Consider the following 17,063-nt stretch of genomic DNA (forward strand, 5'->3'; position numbering starts at 1 on the left):
CCCAGCATGCCCAGACTGCCCAAGCATGCTGAAAGTTGTAGTTCGGCAACATCTGATCCTTCAGATATTGCCGAACTACAACTTCCAGCATGCCTGGGCAGTCTGGGCATGCTGGGAGTTGTAGTTTTGCAACAACTGGAGGCACACTAGTTGGGAAACATTGTCCGTTTCCTACCTCAGTGCCTCCAGCTGTTGCAATTGTTGCAAAACTATAACTCCCAGCATGCACTGACAGACCATGCATGCTGGGAGTTGTAGTTTTGCAACAGCTGGAGGCACACTGGTTTGGAAACACTAAGTTTGGTTGCAAAACACTTGAAAGTTTATTACTTAACTTAGTGTTTCCAAACCAGTGTTCCTCCAGATGTCGCAAAACTACAACTCCCAGCATGCACGGAGTTTGCAACAGCTGGATGTTTGCTCCCTCCCCCCAATGTGAATGTACAGGGTACACTCACATGGGCGGAGGTTTACAGTGAGTGCTGCAAGTTTGAGATGGCGCAAATTTTGCGCTGCAGCTCAAACTTCCAGCGGCAAACTTGCTGTGAACCTCTGCCCATGTGACTGTACCCTAAAAACACTACACTACACTGACACTAACCTAAAATAAAAAGTAAAAAACACTACATATACACATATCCCTACACAGCCCCCCCTCCCCCAAAAAATGAAAAATGTCTGGTACGCTACTGTTTCCAAAACGGAGCCTCCAGCTGTTGCAAAATAATAACTCCCAGTATTGCCGGACAGCCATTTACTGTCCAGGCATGCTGGGAGTTTTGCAACAGCTGGAGGCACCCTGTTTGGGAATCATTGGCATAGAATACCCCTATGTCCACCCCTATGTAAATCCCTAATTCAGGCCTCAAATGCGCATGGCGCTCTCTCACTTTGGAGCCCTGTCGTATTTCAGGGCAACAGTTTTGGGACACATATGGGGTATCGCCGTACTCGGGAGAAATTTCCTTACAAATTTTTTTTTTTTTTTCTTCTTTAACCCCTTATGAAAAGGTGAAGTTGGGGTCTACACCAGCATGTTAGTGTAAAAAAATTATTTTTTTACACTGACATGCTGGTGTTGCCCTATACTTTTCATTTTCACAAGAGGTAAAAGGGAAAAAAGACCCTCTAAATTTGTAATGCAATTTCTCCCGACTACGGAGATACCCCATATGTGGGCGCAAAGTGCTCTGGGGGCGCACAACAAGGCCCAGAAGGGAGAGTGCACCATGTACATTTGAGGCGATTTACACAGGGGTGGCTGATTGTTTCAGCAGTTCTGACAAACGCAAAACAATAAATATCCATATGTGACCCCATTTTGGAAACTACACCCCTCACGGAATGTAATAAGGGGTGCAGTGATCATTTACACCCCACTGGTGTATAACAGATTTTTGGAACAGTGGTCTGTGAAAATGAAAAATTAAATTTTTGATTTGCACAGTCCACTGTTTCAAATATCTGTCAAACGCCAGTGGGGTGTAAATGCTCACTGCACCCCTTATTAAATTCCATGAGGGGTATAGTTTCCAAAATGGGGTCACATGTGGGGGGGTCCACTGTTCTGGCACCATAGGGGCTTCCTAAATGGGACATGGCCCCCAAAAACTCACTCTCCAAAATCCCATTGTCGCTCCTTCCCTTCTGAGCCCTCTACTGCGCCCGCCGAACAATTTACATACGCATATGAGGTATTTCCTTACTCGAGAGAAATTGGGTTACAAATTTTAGGGTGATTTCTCTCCTTTTACCCCTTGTAAAAATTAAAAAATTGGGTCTACAAGAAAATGCGAGTGTAAAAAATGAAGATTTAGAATTTTCTCCTTCACTTTGCTGCTATTCCTGTGAAACACCTAAAGGGTTAGCACACTTACTGAATGTCATTTTGAATACTTTGAGGGGTGCAGTTTTTATAATGGGGTAATTTGTGGGGTATTTCTAATATGAAGGCCCTTCAAATCCACTTGAAAACTGAACTGGTCCCTGAAAAATTCCGATATTGAAAATTTTGTGAAAAATTGGAAAATAACTGCTGCACTTTGAAGCCCTCTGATGTCTTCCAAAAGTAAAAACATGTCAACTTTATGATGCAAACATAAAGTAGACATATTGTATATGTGAATCAATATATAATTTATTTGGGATGTCCATTTTCCTTATAAGTTGAGAGTTTCAAAGTAAAAATAAAATGCAAAATTTTCATAACATTTTGAAATTTTTCACCAAGAAATGATGCAAGTATCGACAAAATTTTACAACTAACATAAAGTAGAATATGTAACGAAAAACATTCTCGGAATCAGAATGAAAAGTAAAAGCATCCCAGAGTTATAAATGCTTAAAGTGACAGTGGTCAGAAGTGCAAAAAATGTCCGGGTCCTTAAGGTGAAAATGGGCTGGGTCCTTAAGGGCTTAAGGGCAGAATTGCTTCTGAACTATGCGCATTTTCCATGTGTATTTTACAGGTGCGCTTTCATTTTGCGAGCATTTTTTAAACTAGTCTGAAGCTTATTTGATGCATATTTCATGCATCTTTTTATCATGTATTTGTAATGTCCCAGTACAGGACATGGTCATGTACTACCCTTAGGCCGTGTCAGGTTGAGACCCTGAGTGACCTGGGGGCTCCCCTGCAAGGTCTCCCCCTGTTGTTCCATAATGTTGTGTATATCACCTTAATGCCAAGACAGTATCCTTATGTATAGGTAGTACAAAGGACCTGTGGGAGGTCTCAAGGACCAGTGTAAGTCTGTCACATGTTATGTTATGCAGTCACATGATTTGTTGTCACATGTTCTCCCAGAGAGCATAAGTTTAACCTATGACCCGCAGGTTGACCTATGGGCTATAGTCCAGCCCCCCCCCCCCCACTATATAAAGGGGCGGCCATTACAATTCACTCTTTTGTACCATCAGTTTCTACTGAGACAGTAACCAACAAGATCTCAGTGCAAGTGATCATCATCTGGAAGACCCCAAAAGCTACAGTCATTCCAGTAAGTCTAAAGTCTATGTCTGCTGTCACTGAAACTAGTCAAGTTCTGCATTAAGTCAAGTCAAGTCCAATCTCAAGTCAAGTTAATTACAAGTATATTGGTCCAGCAATCTGCGAGGTCCTTCTGGGTCCTGGCCACCTCTCTGGGAAATCTGGCCTTAGCTGTGAAGATAATTCCATCTGTCTTATACTCAATAAAGCCTCCGTTTGACCATAACTGGTTGTGGACTCTCATTTCCCTACTAGCAACTGGGATAGTGTAGAAACCGGGCTTGTGGTATTCCGGAACCCTAAAACCAGACTGGCGTCACGAACACTAGGGATTAACAACATCTTGCCCCAGGGTTAATACCATCTGATCCCACCACTCACACCGCTACACCTGTGGTCCTGCCACACACCCGTGGGTCACCACATAGTTTTAGAATGCTACTCAAAATAATACACAGTAAAAGAAGTGACATGTCATACATAGTATTTAGGCCTGAATTTTTAGGCAAAACCAGTGATGGGTTCTAAACAAAAAACTGCTAATCTTTTTATCAGGATATGTTCGCATTGTGTTAAAATTACAGGGAAAATCTGGGAAAAAATTATTTTTCAACTGAAATAGAAAAAACACAAAGTGTAAAAGTATGTCCCTATTTTTTACACAGTGTGAACTAGTATTAGTTTTTCTCTGTGTCAGTCCCACTCCTAAATATGGAAAAAGAAGAAATCCCGGCACCAGCAGCTTTGATGCAAGTAAAAGGATATATTTATAATACAGCATGTATTATACACGTAACAAGACGCATTTCGGCAAATGCAGCCTTTCTCAATCGTATGAGGCTGCATTTGCTGAAACGCGTCTTGTTACGTGTATAATACATGCTGTTTTATAAATAAATCATTTTACTTGCATCAAAGCTACTGGTGCCGGGATTTCTTATTTTTCCATTGGATTTATATGATCCACGAGCATGGCGCACCATATCCTAGTGCCCTCCTTTCCTACACAGATTCCACTCCTAACTATGACTAAAAATTTGACCAAAATAAGGACCCTACCCAACCTTGTATGAGTGTTTTACACTTTAAAATACCAGCTACAAATACACCATGGCCTCAAGGACACCATCAATTCTTGTTTTTGCATTTTAAGGGCCATACTTCAATACTTGTGTATTCGGTTGCATACATAGCCATATGTACTGTATTTTGACAATTTATCAATTTAAATCTGTATCAAAATAGGTATGCATGTTCCAGAAATGTTCATGTATTTTATTTTAGTGTATTTGGAAGCTTTTCTAGTGTGTCTTTGCAGCCCATTACAAAACACATGGAATAGGCATCAAAAAAGTGACATAACCTTTCTTTTTCTTCTGTGCATGAAATATTTATTTCATTATACCTGATTATAGGTTCTGAGAAACATTTTAAGAGCTTAACATTTTGAAATAAGCACATACAGTCCCCAGATCCCTTTTATTTATCCTAATCTATGAATCAGGCTTTATACTCTCTGTTTTGTACATCTCACAGTTAATAACAATACAATCTCAAATATCAATGTGTAGCAATCCAATAGTTGAGCAATTCTTTAACTAAGCATCAAGTGTAGAAAGAAAAGGAAACTTGGATCAGGGAGTATGGCTGGAAAACTTAATAGTTTTAACAAAATGTTCTATTCTGTGCAAACATGGACTAAAACACATTGTCAGGTGTCAGCTAAAAATGTCATAAATATTAACACTTTAAGTGGACACTGTCAGATTCAAAGATGTTTTGTATGTTTTACATCTTGGCAAAACATTAACCTTTCTAATATACTTCATGAGAAAATGTTATTTCCTTTTTATAGAAATCATGGCTTATAAAAATCATGGCTTTGTAAAAACTAAAGCACAGGCATGGACAAAGTCCAGTGAGGGTGGGCTAGCACTCCTCTGTGCTCTCCTGTCTGATAGGACTCCTCTGTGCTGTCTTCTGTCTGATAGCACTCCTCTGTGCTGTCTTCTATCTGATAGCACTCCTCTGTGCTCTCTCCTATCTGATAGTACTCCTCTGTGCTCTCTCCTGTCTGATAGCACTCCTCTGTGCTGTCTTCTGTCTTATAGTACTCCTCTGTGCTCTCTCCTGTCTGATAGCACTCCTCTGTGCTCTCTCCTATCTGATAGTACTCATCTGTGCTCTCTCCTGTCTGATAATACTCCTCTGTGCTCTCTCCTGTCTGATAGCACTCATCTGTGCTCTCTCCTGTCTGATAGCACTCCTCTGTGCTCTCTTCTGTCTGATAGTACTCCTCTGTGCTCTCTCCTGTCTGATAGGACTCCCCTGTGCTCTCTCCTGTCTGATAGGACTCCCCTGTGCTTTCTCCTGTCTGATAGCACTCCCCTGTGCTCTCTCCCCTGTCTGATAGTACTCCTCTGTGCTCTCTCCTGTCTGATAGGACTCCTTTGTACTCTCTCCTGTCTGATAGTACTCCTCTCCTTACAGAGGAGTCCTATCAGACAGGATAGAGCACAGAGGAGTCCTATCAGACAGGAGAGAGCACAGAGGAGTCCTATCAGACAGGAGAGAGCACAGAGGAGTCCTATCAGACAGGGGAGAGCACAGAGGAGTCCTATCAGACAGGAGCGATCACAGAGAAGTCCTAACAGACAGGAGAGAACACAGAGGAATCCTATCAGACAGGAGAGAGCACAGAGGAGTACTATCAGACAGGAGACCGCACAGAGGAGTCCTATCAGACAGGAGAGAGCACAGAGAAGTGCTATCAGACAGGAGAGAGCACAGAGGAGTCCTATCAGACAGGAGAGAGAACAGAGGAGTCCTATCAGACAGGAGACCGCACAGAGGAGTCCTATTAGACAGGAGAGAGCACAGAGAAGTGCTAGCCCACCCTCACTTACTGGACTTTGTCCATGCCTGTGCTTGAGCTTGGACAAAACCATGATTTTATAAGCCATGATTTCTATAAAAAGGAAATAAAAAAATTCTTATGAAGTATATTAGAAAGTTAAATGTTTTGCCAAGATGTACAAAATGCAAAAAGTTATTGAATCTGACCATTTAAGTCCATTTAACCCCTTCCCGACCTATGACATACCTGTACGTCATGGGTGGCAAGGTGTTCCCGACTCATGACATACAGGTACGTCATGAACATTTTTGCCGCTACTCGCGGCATCTCGCAGCGCCCGGAAAGATGGTGGCTATCACTGATAGCCAGCCATCTTACCATGCGACCACGGGGGGTTTCATCCCCCACCCCCCCCACCCCCCAGCGATCGCTGCTATCAGCTGGTCAAATCTGACTAGCTGATAGCAGCGTTTCGCTATCAGAATACTTAGCAGCGCGGTGTGTGAGTCCCGATCACGGAGATCGAGACACACACTGCTCTGCTAAGTGTCCCTGACCCGTCCCCCGGCATCACTTACCCGGCCATGCGGTGTCCCGAGCGGTCCTGGCGCGAGCGACGTCCTCCAGGCGGTCCCGGCGGCGCTGCGTCCCGGAGGTGAGTTTCCGGCAGCAGTGCGGCATCTTCATTGGCAGCAGTGAGATCGCCGTAAAGCGATCTCACTGCTGCCTCTGGGAGTTTCAAAACTGCAACTCCCAGCATGCCCAGACAGCCTTTGGCTTTCTGGGCATGCTGGGAGTTGTAGTTTTGCAACATCTGGAGGTCCACAGTTTGGAGACCACTGTATAATGGTCTCCAATCTGTGCTCTTCCAGATGTTGCAAAACTACAACTCCCAGGATGCTCAGTCTGCCCAGGCATGCTGGGAGTTGTAGTTCTCTAACATCTGGAAGAGCACAGATTGGAGACCATTATACAGTGGTCTCCAAACTGTGGACCTCCAGATGTTGCAAAACTACAACTCCCAGCATGCCCAGACTGCCCAAGCATGCTGGAAGTTGTAGTTCGGCAACATCTGATCCTTCAGATATTGCCGAACTACAACTTCCAGCATGCCTGGGCAGTCTGGGCATGCTGGGAGTTGTAGTTTTGCAACAACTGGAGGCACACTAGTTGGGAAACATTGTCCATTTCCTACCTCAGTGCCTCCAGCTGTTGCAATTGTTGCAAAACTATAACTCCCAGCATGCACTGACAGACTATGCATGCTGGCAGTTGTAGTTTTGCAACAGCTGGAGGCACTCTGGTTTGGAAACACTAAGTTTGGTTGCAAAACACTTGAAAGTTTATTACTTAACTTAGTGTTTCCAAACCAGTGTTCCTCCAGCTGTTGCAAAACTACAACTCCCAGCATGCACGGACAGCCAAAGGGCATGCTCGGAGTTTGCAACAGCTGGATGTTTGCCCCCTCCCCCCAATGTGAATGTACAGGGTACACCCACATGGGCAGAGGTTTACAGTGAGTGCTGCAAGTTTGAGATGGCGCAAATTTTGCGCTGCAGCTCAAACTTCCAGCGGCAAACTTGCTGTGAACCTCTGCCCATGTGACTGTACCCTAAAAACACTACACTACACTAACACTAACCTAAAATAAAAAGTAAAAAACACTACATATACACATACCCCTACACAGCCCCCCTCCCCAAGAAAATGAAAAACGTCTGGTACGCTACTGTTTCCAAAACGGAGCCTCCAGCTGTTGCAAATTAATAACTCCCAGTATTGCCGGACAGCCATTGACTGTCCAGGCATGCTGGGAGTTTTGCAACACCTGGAGGCACCCTGTTTGGGAATCATTGGCATAGAATACCCCTATGTCCACCCCTATGCAAATCCCTAATTTAGGCCTCAAATGCGCATGGCGCTCTCTCACTTTGGAGCCCTGTCGTATTTCAGGGCAACAGTTTTGGGACACATATGGGGTATCGCCGTACTCGGGAGAAATTGCCTTACAAATTTTGGGGGGCTTTTTCTTCTTTAACCCCTTATGAAAAGGTGAAGTTGGGGTCTACACCAGCATGTTAGTGTAAAAAAATTAATTTTTTACACTGACATGCTGGTGTTGCCCTATACTTTTCATTTTCACAAGAGGTAAAAGGGAAAAAAGACCCTCTAAATTTGCAATGCAATTTCTCCCGAGTACGGAGATACCCCATATTTGGGCGCAAAGTGCTCTGGGGGCGCACAACAAAGCCCAGAAGGGAGAGTGCGCCATGTACATTTGAGGCGATTTGCACAGGGGTGGCTGATTGTTACAGCGGTTCTGACAAACGCAAAACAATAAATATCCATATGTGACCCCATTTTGGAAACTACACCCCTCACAGAATGTAATAAGGGGTGCAGTGAGTATTTACACCCCACTGGTGTATGACAGATTTTTGGAACAGTGGTCTGTGAAAATGAAAAATGAAATTTTTCATTTGCACAGTCCACTGTTTCAAATATCTGTCAAAAGCCAGTGGGGTGTAAATGCTCACTGCACCCCTTATTAAATTCCATGAGGGGTATAGTTTCCAAAATGGGGTCACATGTGGGGGGGTCCACTGTTCTGGCACCATAGGGGCTTCTTAAATGTGACATGCCCCCCAAAAACCCTTTCAGAAAAACTCACTCTCCAAAATCCCATTGTCGCTCCTTCCCTTCTGAGCCCTCTACTGCGCCCGCCGAACACTTTACATAGACATATGAGGTATGTGCTTACTCGAGAGAAATTGGGTTACAAATTTTAGGGTGATTTCTCTCCTTTTACCCCTTGTAAAAATGCAAAAATTGGGTCTACAAGAAAATGCGAGTGTAAAAAATTAAGATTTAGAATTTTCTCCTTCACTTTGCTGCTATCCTGTGAAACACCTAAAGGGTTAAAACACTTACTGAATGTCATTTTGAATACTTTGGGGGGTGCAGTTTTTATAATGGGGTCATTTATGGGGTATTTCTAATATGAAGACCCTTAAAATCCACTTGCAACCTTAACTGGGCCCTGAAAAATTACGATTTTGAAAATCTTGAGAAAAATTGGAAAATTGCTGCGGAACTTTGAAGCCCTCTGGTGTCTTCCAAAAGTAAAAACTTGTCAATTTTTTTATGCAAACACAAAGTAGACATATTGTATATGTGAATCAATATGTAATTTATTTGGAATATCCATTTTCCTTTCAAGCAGAGAGCTTCAAAGTTAGAAAAATGCTAAATTTTCATGAAATTTTTAGATTTTTTACCAAGAAAGGATGCAAATATCAGTGAAATTTTACCAATAACATAAAGTAGAATATGTCACGAAAAAACTATCTCGGAATCAGAATGATAAGTAAAAGCATTCCAGAGTTATTAATGTTTAAAGTGACAGTGGTCAGATTTTCAAAAAATGCCCAGGTCCTGAAGGTGAAAATGGGCTGGGTCATGAAGGGGTTAAGGGTAAGTTCACACGTACAGGATCATATTTTCTGCAGCTAATTTTTCTACTCATTGAAGTTAATGGGTAGCAATATCAGCTGCACAAAATCTGACGCAAAAATATGCAGCAGATACTGTACGTGTGAAAATACCCTAAAGACAGATGCTGAATTTCCTATAATTTTTCAGGCTGTTTTAATAATACAGCAGCCAGATGTTAGCCTGAAATACATAGGAAAATATGGAATGCTCTACCTATAATGCTATTTTGCTGCATTTTTCTTCCCTTGCATATGGTGTGTGTTTTTTTTTTTTTTAGTGCAGTGGCAGTTTTTCAAAAATGCTGTGTACTCTGCATTTAGTGTTTATTTATGCATTTATTTAAGCACCCTCCTTCCCTTTTTCCCCACCTATAGGATTCTAAACAGTAATAATCCTGCTGTTTGGTGGCACACACAGTAAAGTGGATTTGTGGAGTAGTAGGTAGGCTTGCCCTCAGTAATTAGGTAGATAGGTTGCTTCACTGGGTAGTTTTCCTTATTAGGTAGGTGCCTTTCCATATGTAGGTGTCCCCAGTATGTAGTTTTCCTTAGTAAGCTGCACCTCCTCTATTCTGGGGTTCCCTTTAAGTAGTTTCCCTAGTATCTTCCAGTAGGTGCTTCGCCCCCTGTAGATAGAATCCCCTGTGGAGGCACTGTGCCTGTGGCATAGAAGAGGTCAAAGCTTGTAACATGCTAATAAACCTTTGGCAGTGCTCACAGGCACTCTACCCCAGGCATCCAACAGGCAGTTGCGGCCACAGTACAGGCCCGGTCCCCGACTATGATGCTTTTGGGGCTAGATGCCAAAAAGGCGTTTGACTCTGTCTCATGGCCTTTTCTAAATATGGGAATACGCAGTCAGGGTTACGGGAATTTATTCCTTTCTTTTCTCCTGACATCTCAGCTACAGTCGCACACATACTGACAGTCAACGGGTGTAACACTTCTCCCATAACCATACATAGGGGGATGCGGCAGGGTTGTATCCTGTTGCTCCTCCTTGTTAACCTCTCTTTAGATCCACTGCTGAAACACCTCTCCTATCATACTCCATATCAGGGGATCACGATTGGCACTTCATGCTTAAAACTGTCGGCTTTCACCGACGACATCTTACTATTTATATCTAACCCCCATACGGGACTCGAAGCAGTGTTAGTGGACGTACGGTCCTTTGGGCCCTTGTCAGGCTACACAATCAACATTGACAAGTGTGAGGCTCTCCTTCACAGAGGCCCGGCACAGCCAAACTGGGTGAGTGCCTATGACTTTTGCTGGAACGCTACCTCCCTCTCTTATTACCAGACAACCCTCCCAATTATTCTGGTGTAATGTAGTGCCCTTCTTAAAATATCTTGATTCTTAACTCCTTCTATGGAAACACTTTTCCCTTTCTTTTCTAGGCAGAGTGAACTTCTTAAAATTAGTTATCTTTCCCAAGCTGGTGTACATCTTACAAGCCCTACCCATACTCCTCAGCCCCAAGGTTGTTAGACACTTTAGCAATCTGTTTCGCAGATTTATCTGGAATAACCGTAGACCTAGAATAGCCCTCCATATCTTACAGCAAAATCAGTCGAATGGAGGGATCAACTTTCCTGATGTCCTTTTATATAACCTAGCGGCTCAGTTACGAATAGTGCGTGACTGGCTCTTAAACTCTTCTGTGTATAATGATGTCTGCTTAGACCAGCAGTTTTCCCCTGGCATTTCGCTGGTGAATCTCTTGCACTCCACATACACAACTTTGCCTGTCCCAGTCAGAAATAACCCCTGGAAGACATGGGTCAGGAGTAGGCGCCTTCTCTCTCTGAACCCCCATTGTTCCTTGCACCTTACATTTCTCCATAACCCCAGCTTTCATGAAGGTAACCCGCCCCCTGCTTTCCATCTTTGGCAGACAGGTGGACTATGCAGTCTTGCCTCCTTTGTGGATAGGTCTAGATGTCATCTTTATACCTATAATGAGTTATGGCGGAAATATGACATCCTGGGCCCTCACCCATTCTTTTACTTACAGGCAATTAGCTACCTCCATAATGTCACACAACACCTGACAGACAAAGACTGGGATGACCCCTTCCTCTCCCTGACTACCCTGACTCAGCTCTGCCCTGGACAAATAACTAAATACTACCATATGTTGTCTCGCAGATTCCGCTACTCGTCAATTCGGGCATATCATACTGGACTACATAACGACATCCTACAGGCCTTACTGATTCCGGCTAAACACCTCCCTTCTGCATTCTAATGGGAAATGGCCTATAAAATTATGCATAGAACATACATCTCACCGCACAGGGGTTACATCATTGGTAACACCATGGACCACTCATGCCCAAAATGTGGAGCCCCTCATGCCAACCTCTTGTACTGCTTCTGGTCCTGTCCTTCTATTAGAGAATTCTGGGAGCAGGTTTGGGAGTATATGGCCTTGCATCTCCACAACAAATGCCTCCTGTTCTATATGTCAGCAGCCACCGGAAATCCATGCTCCACTGCTGGATATGTGACTCCCCCCCCCCCCCCTATCCGTCTGCTGCTTGAAAAACTTGTCTTTCTTTTCCGTATGGACTGCATAGAATCTTCACTGCTCAAAGAGAAACGGGTGAAATGTGTTTTTCCTTATATGGACCAGATTCTTACAGCTATTCCCTGCACACATTAGACAGAAGTTAAAGGACTGTTTCGGCCTCACCACTTGGTATCTAGAACAGGCTATAGGTGGTGGAGATCCCTTGAATCTTGACGAATGCTGCTCATTCCCCACCAACTTTTTGTTCTTTCGGGATCCTATTGTTCTGGGTGCAGAGACTCACCCACCCCCTCCCCTCCATCCCCTCCTGGTTTGGACTGCTTACTTTGGGGTCTCCTTCAGACCTTGCAAAAATGTGAACCCATGGACTTGTGAATTGTCTATTTGGCATGCTTGTGCTTCGCCCTCCCCATTCCCTAAATGCATTATTATGTTATTTGAAAAATGTTCAATAAAAACATTCTTGAAAAATAAAAAAAACCTTTGGCAGTGCTAAGCCACAGATGTTATAGTACATCCAGTCACCATCTTGCCCACTGGATTGTCATGGCACCCCAGTTTGCTGTGGCACCCTGGTTGGGAACCACTGCTGTACAGTATATTAAATGGTCCATTTCCAGGAGGGCACTATCCTGTCACTATAAGAACACAATCTAAGGGTGTATTCACACATGCAGGATCTGCTGCATAGTTAATGCTTCAGATTTCAATGTAAACTAAATGACTGAACATAGCATCAAATCCGCAGAAGATCTTGTATGTGTGAATATACCCAAAGAGGGTTTCAAACACAGATTTTTGTGGCAGTTTGTCATACAGTTTTTTTTTTTTAGCTAAAGCCAGATATGGATTCAATAAGAATGACAAATATGAATGAAGGACTTGTAATTCTTCATTTTGCTGGATCTACTTCTGGCTTTGGCTCAAAAATTGAATAAAAAATCTACTGAAAAAAACTTTGTGTGACCCCCTACTCCTTACCAAGATTACTTTCTTGTGCCAATATAAGGTTACTGGAAACTGACTTATAGCACGTGCCAACAATCTGAAATAACAAAATACTTGACTGAAATTCAATGTTATATTTTTCTACTAACTTTTCAACCTTTTCCTTTAACCTTATATATACACTGAAACATCTCTAGAACATATTAAAAGGACAAAAATACAATTTGATCTGTCTATGGTAATCTCCAAAAAGCTCAGTTAGGTCTCTTAATCTGAGTGTAACATCTGTTGGAGCTAGAAGCTTGAAAGCGGTTTCTCCAATATTACATTGTGATCTATGAAAAAAGGATTATAGATGGGGTTTGTATTTAAATGTAAAAGGTTAAAAACTTCTTTGTCATACATTAAAATATAAGAAATCTGGGCTTTCATTAGATATTTCGGGAAAAGACGTTGTTTTTATTATTTATCTTAGTAGTAACTAATTGTTATTAGTCTTATAGTTAACATATGTAAGGTTTATAGCTAATAATAAAAAGAGTGCAAGATTGTACATATAAATGCATGTGTAAAATTATTTGTAGTATTTTAATAGTTGAAAATAAAATATTGTTACCTTGTTGATATCCCATAAAACAAGTGTACTCTGTAACTTGGCAAACTCAAGAGCAGTTAGTTGTCCAATACCATGACCTGATCCGGTGATCAAGACAATATCTCCACTAACAGATTTCCTTTTTTCTGGTATAAACAACTTGACAAGTGCTTCCAGGTAGGAGTAAATTGCAATGAAAAAAAGAGCTATAAAATCTAGTATGACCTTCATGATTCAAGTCTAGATCCACAAATGTCCACGTCAAGAGGTTTTCAGCTGCACAGTAAAACAGCACTGCTTTCACTGAATAAACTTGTGATAGAGCCAAAATGTTAGGTACACTGTGTAATAGTCATTAGATGCTGAAATGGCTGTATGTTTACTCTAGTGATATTCTTTGGCATACTGTAGCTCTTAAATAAATCAAAAGAAAACATTTTTTTGAGAGACTTTCAAACCCCTTGATTCTTTCCAAAATATCAAGACACTGTTTTATTACATTTGAGGATACAAGTTAACTAGCTGTCTTTTGTGAACAGACCAGAAAGTATATTCATTACTACATTATATTATTATGTTTATATATTAAATTCATATTAACCGCTTTATGCTCTATGATGTATATATCCGTCATGGTGGAAAGGTAATTAACACACTCTGATGGATATATCCATCACAAAGTATTTGTGGGCTAAGAAGTTGGGTCCACAAGATCAGTGGCGGGAGCCAGCTGTTAGGAGCTGAATTGCTCTCTGTTCCCAGCAGTTAAAGGGGTTCTCTACCCCTAGACATCTTATCCCCTATGCTTTGGAAAGGGGATAAGATGTCTGATAACGGGGGTCCCGCCGCTGGAGACCCCAGGAATCTCCCTGCTGCACCCGGCATTCGTTTAGAGCAATGGGTGCAGCGCTGGAGGCTCGTGACATCATGGCCGCGCCCCGCTCGTGATGTCACAGCCACGCACCCTCAATGCAAGTCTATGGGAGGGGGCTTGATGGCTAAACATCACAAGCAGGGTGTGGCCATGATGTCACGAGCCTCATCGTGTTGCATGATCAGTCATCCAGCACAGAGCGAATTTTGCTCAGTGCACCGGATGTCTGGGGTGCCGCATCCGAGATTGCGGGGGTCCCCTGCGGCAGGACCCCCACAATCAGACATCTTATCCCCTATCCTTTGTATAGGGGATAAGATGGCTAGGGGCGGAGTACCCCTTTAATCCTGTGGATGCAGTGGTCAGTAGTGACCGATGCATTTACAGTGTTGATGGGGGAGGGGGCTTTCCCTATAGCCCATCAGTAATCGTATCCTGGGGTTCTGACGGTTGCCAAGACAGCCATGAATCATTTCCTCTGAGTCCGCCAGCAACAAAACCTGTGAGATGTAACTGACAGTGTATAGTACACAGCAGTACTATACGAGCAATCACATGATCACAGCTTCAAGTCCCGTAGGGGAGCAAAAAAGACCCCTTTTCATATAAAACACTTTATTAAATATATAATGAAAAAAAACACTTAATGGGTATCACTGCATTCATAGCTATTAGTTAGTTGTGTGTAAAACGTTTAAAAGGGAAAGAATGGAACCAAATTCATCTTACTACTTCTAAACCCTCAATAAATGTGACTTTACAAGAGGCAAGTTGAAAGGTTTTGTTCGGATGGCAGAATGTCTGTGCGGAATTCTGCCGGATAGTCTGCACAACCATTCCGCTGCAGCATATATTGGCATTCTGCTGCACTGTGCACACAGCAGAATTTCTGCCGCAAATCCTGATTCCAGCATCTGCCGAAAGAACATACTTGTCTATTCTTTCTGTGGATTCCTCTCGGATATGCATTGCCCTCTATGAGATGGTGCATATCCGAGTGGTCCTAGAGCCTGCTGGATTGTGCAAATGTGCAAAATGGCCACCCTTTGCATTCACTTCCAGGCAGTGGAAGAGAGAGGAGGTATCTGGTAACTATAAAAGCAAGTACACTAAGCGATTGTTTGAGCTTGTGATTGTGTGTCTGTATACAAGAGTGTGACATATACAAGTGAGTGTAAGTATAAAAGTGAGAGGGACTTAAAATTAAGGGACTTTAAATTCAGGGAGTTTAATTGAAATATTTGATTGTTTTTTTTTTTACTTTTAATTTTTGCAATCCCCAAATCTAGTATGGCCTCCATGTTGGAATAGGCAGTCCAGTTTGCATCTTGCACAATGTATGCAATCCTTGAACAGCAGTTTGAGGGCGCATATTGTGCGAGATGTGTGCGAGTTGTTCATTTGGAAGCCCAGAGCATCTAGAGGAGCAACTGACAACACTCAGATGCATTGACAACTTGGAGAGGAGTCTCCTGCTCACTGAGCATGTACTCTCTGGGATAGAGGTGGGGAGGATAGTGGGATGGAGGTGCAGGACAGTCAGGCAGTTAGCTGGGTTACAGTTAGAAAACGAGTTAGAGGGAAAAGTATCAGGGAGGCTAGTCCTGATCTGGCACACCACAACAAGTTTGCCTGGTTGACAGATGCCATTTCAGAGCTAGCAGGACTCTGCCTCTGACCGCCAGGGGGTGTCTGCTCCAGTAAGGAGGGAGAGAGGAGTGCAGGGCAGGCCAGACAGGTATCGGTATTGGGGGACTCAATTATTAGGGGGACAGAAAAGGCGATCTGTCACAAAGACAGAGATCACCGAACAGTGTGTAGTCTTCCTGGCACTCGAGTTCGTCACATTGTGGATCAGGTTGACAGGTTGCTGGGTGGGGCTGGAGAGGACCCAGCAGTCATGGTACATATTGGCACCAATGACAAAGTAAGAGGTAGGTGGAGTGTCCTTAAAAATGATTTCAGGGACTTAGGCTACAAGCTTAAGGCAAGGACCTTCAAGGTAATATTTTCTGAAATATTACCTGTACCACAAGCCACACCAGAGAGGCCACAGGAGATTAGGGAGGTAAACAATTGGCTCATAAGCTGGTGTAAGAAGAAGGGGTTTGGGTTCATGGAGAACTGGGCCAACTTCGCTGTCGGATACCGGCTCTACCGTAGGGAAGGGCGGCACGTCAATGGGGAGGGTGCAGCTGTGCTTGGGGAGAAGATGGCCAGAAGGGTGGAGGAGTGTTTAAACTAGGGACTGGGGGGAGGGAACCTACAACGTAGAGGGGAAGATGGTGTAGATAGAGGGGGGGACTTATTAATATATCTGGGGGTGGAGCAGAGGGAGGGTTTAGAATAGTTAATAGTGATAGGCTTCATAAAAAGAAAAAACATACATGTTGACTAATGCCAGAAGTCTGTCCAATAAAACAGAAGAACTGAAGTGGTTGATGTCTGAGGAAAATGATGACATAGTGGGTATAACAGAGACTTGGCTGCACGATAGCTGTGACTAGGCGGTCAACATACAGGGTTATAGTCTATTCAGGAAGGATCAGACAAAATGGAAAGGGGGAGGAGTTTGTCTTTATGTGAAATCGAGTCTGTAGGCCACACTGTGGGAGGATATATGGGAGGGAAACGATAATGTGGAGTCATTATGGGTAGAAATATATGGAGATGAAAATAAAAAAATTCTGATAGGGGTTTGCTATAAGCCACCAAACATAATGGAAGAGGCAGAAGATCAATTAATGAGGCAAAATAAACAGCAAAG

At 43.1% G+C, this 17,063-nt stretch overlaps 1 protein-coding gene across 1 annotated transcript in view; it reads right to left on the reverse strand.

The window, feature by feature from the left end:
* LOC130304542 (17-beta-hydroxysteroid dehydrogenase 13-like) overlaps positions 1-13,667 on the reverse strand; it is a 59,773-nt gene extending 46,106 nt beyond the window's left edge. Inside the window, exon 1 of the mRNA XM_056551940.1 lies at positions 13,444-13,667. Within this exon, the coding sequence (XP_056407915.1) occupies positions 13,444-13,653 (210 nt within the window). The 5' untranslated portion in view covers positions 13,654-13,667. The remainder of the gene's footprint in view (positions 1-13,443) is intronic.
* Positions 13,668-17,063: the final 3,396 nt, after the last annotated feature.

Source organism: Hyla sarda, chromosome 1 (genome assembly GCF_029499605.1).
Source record: "Hyla sarda isolate aHylSar1 chromosome 1, aHylSar1.hap1, whole genome shotgun sequence".
Taxonomy (NCBI): domain Eukaryota; kingdom Metazoa; phylum Chordata; class Amphibia; order Anura; family Hylidae; genus Hyla; species Hyla sarda.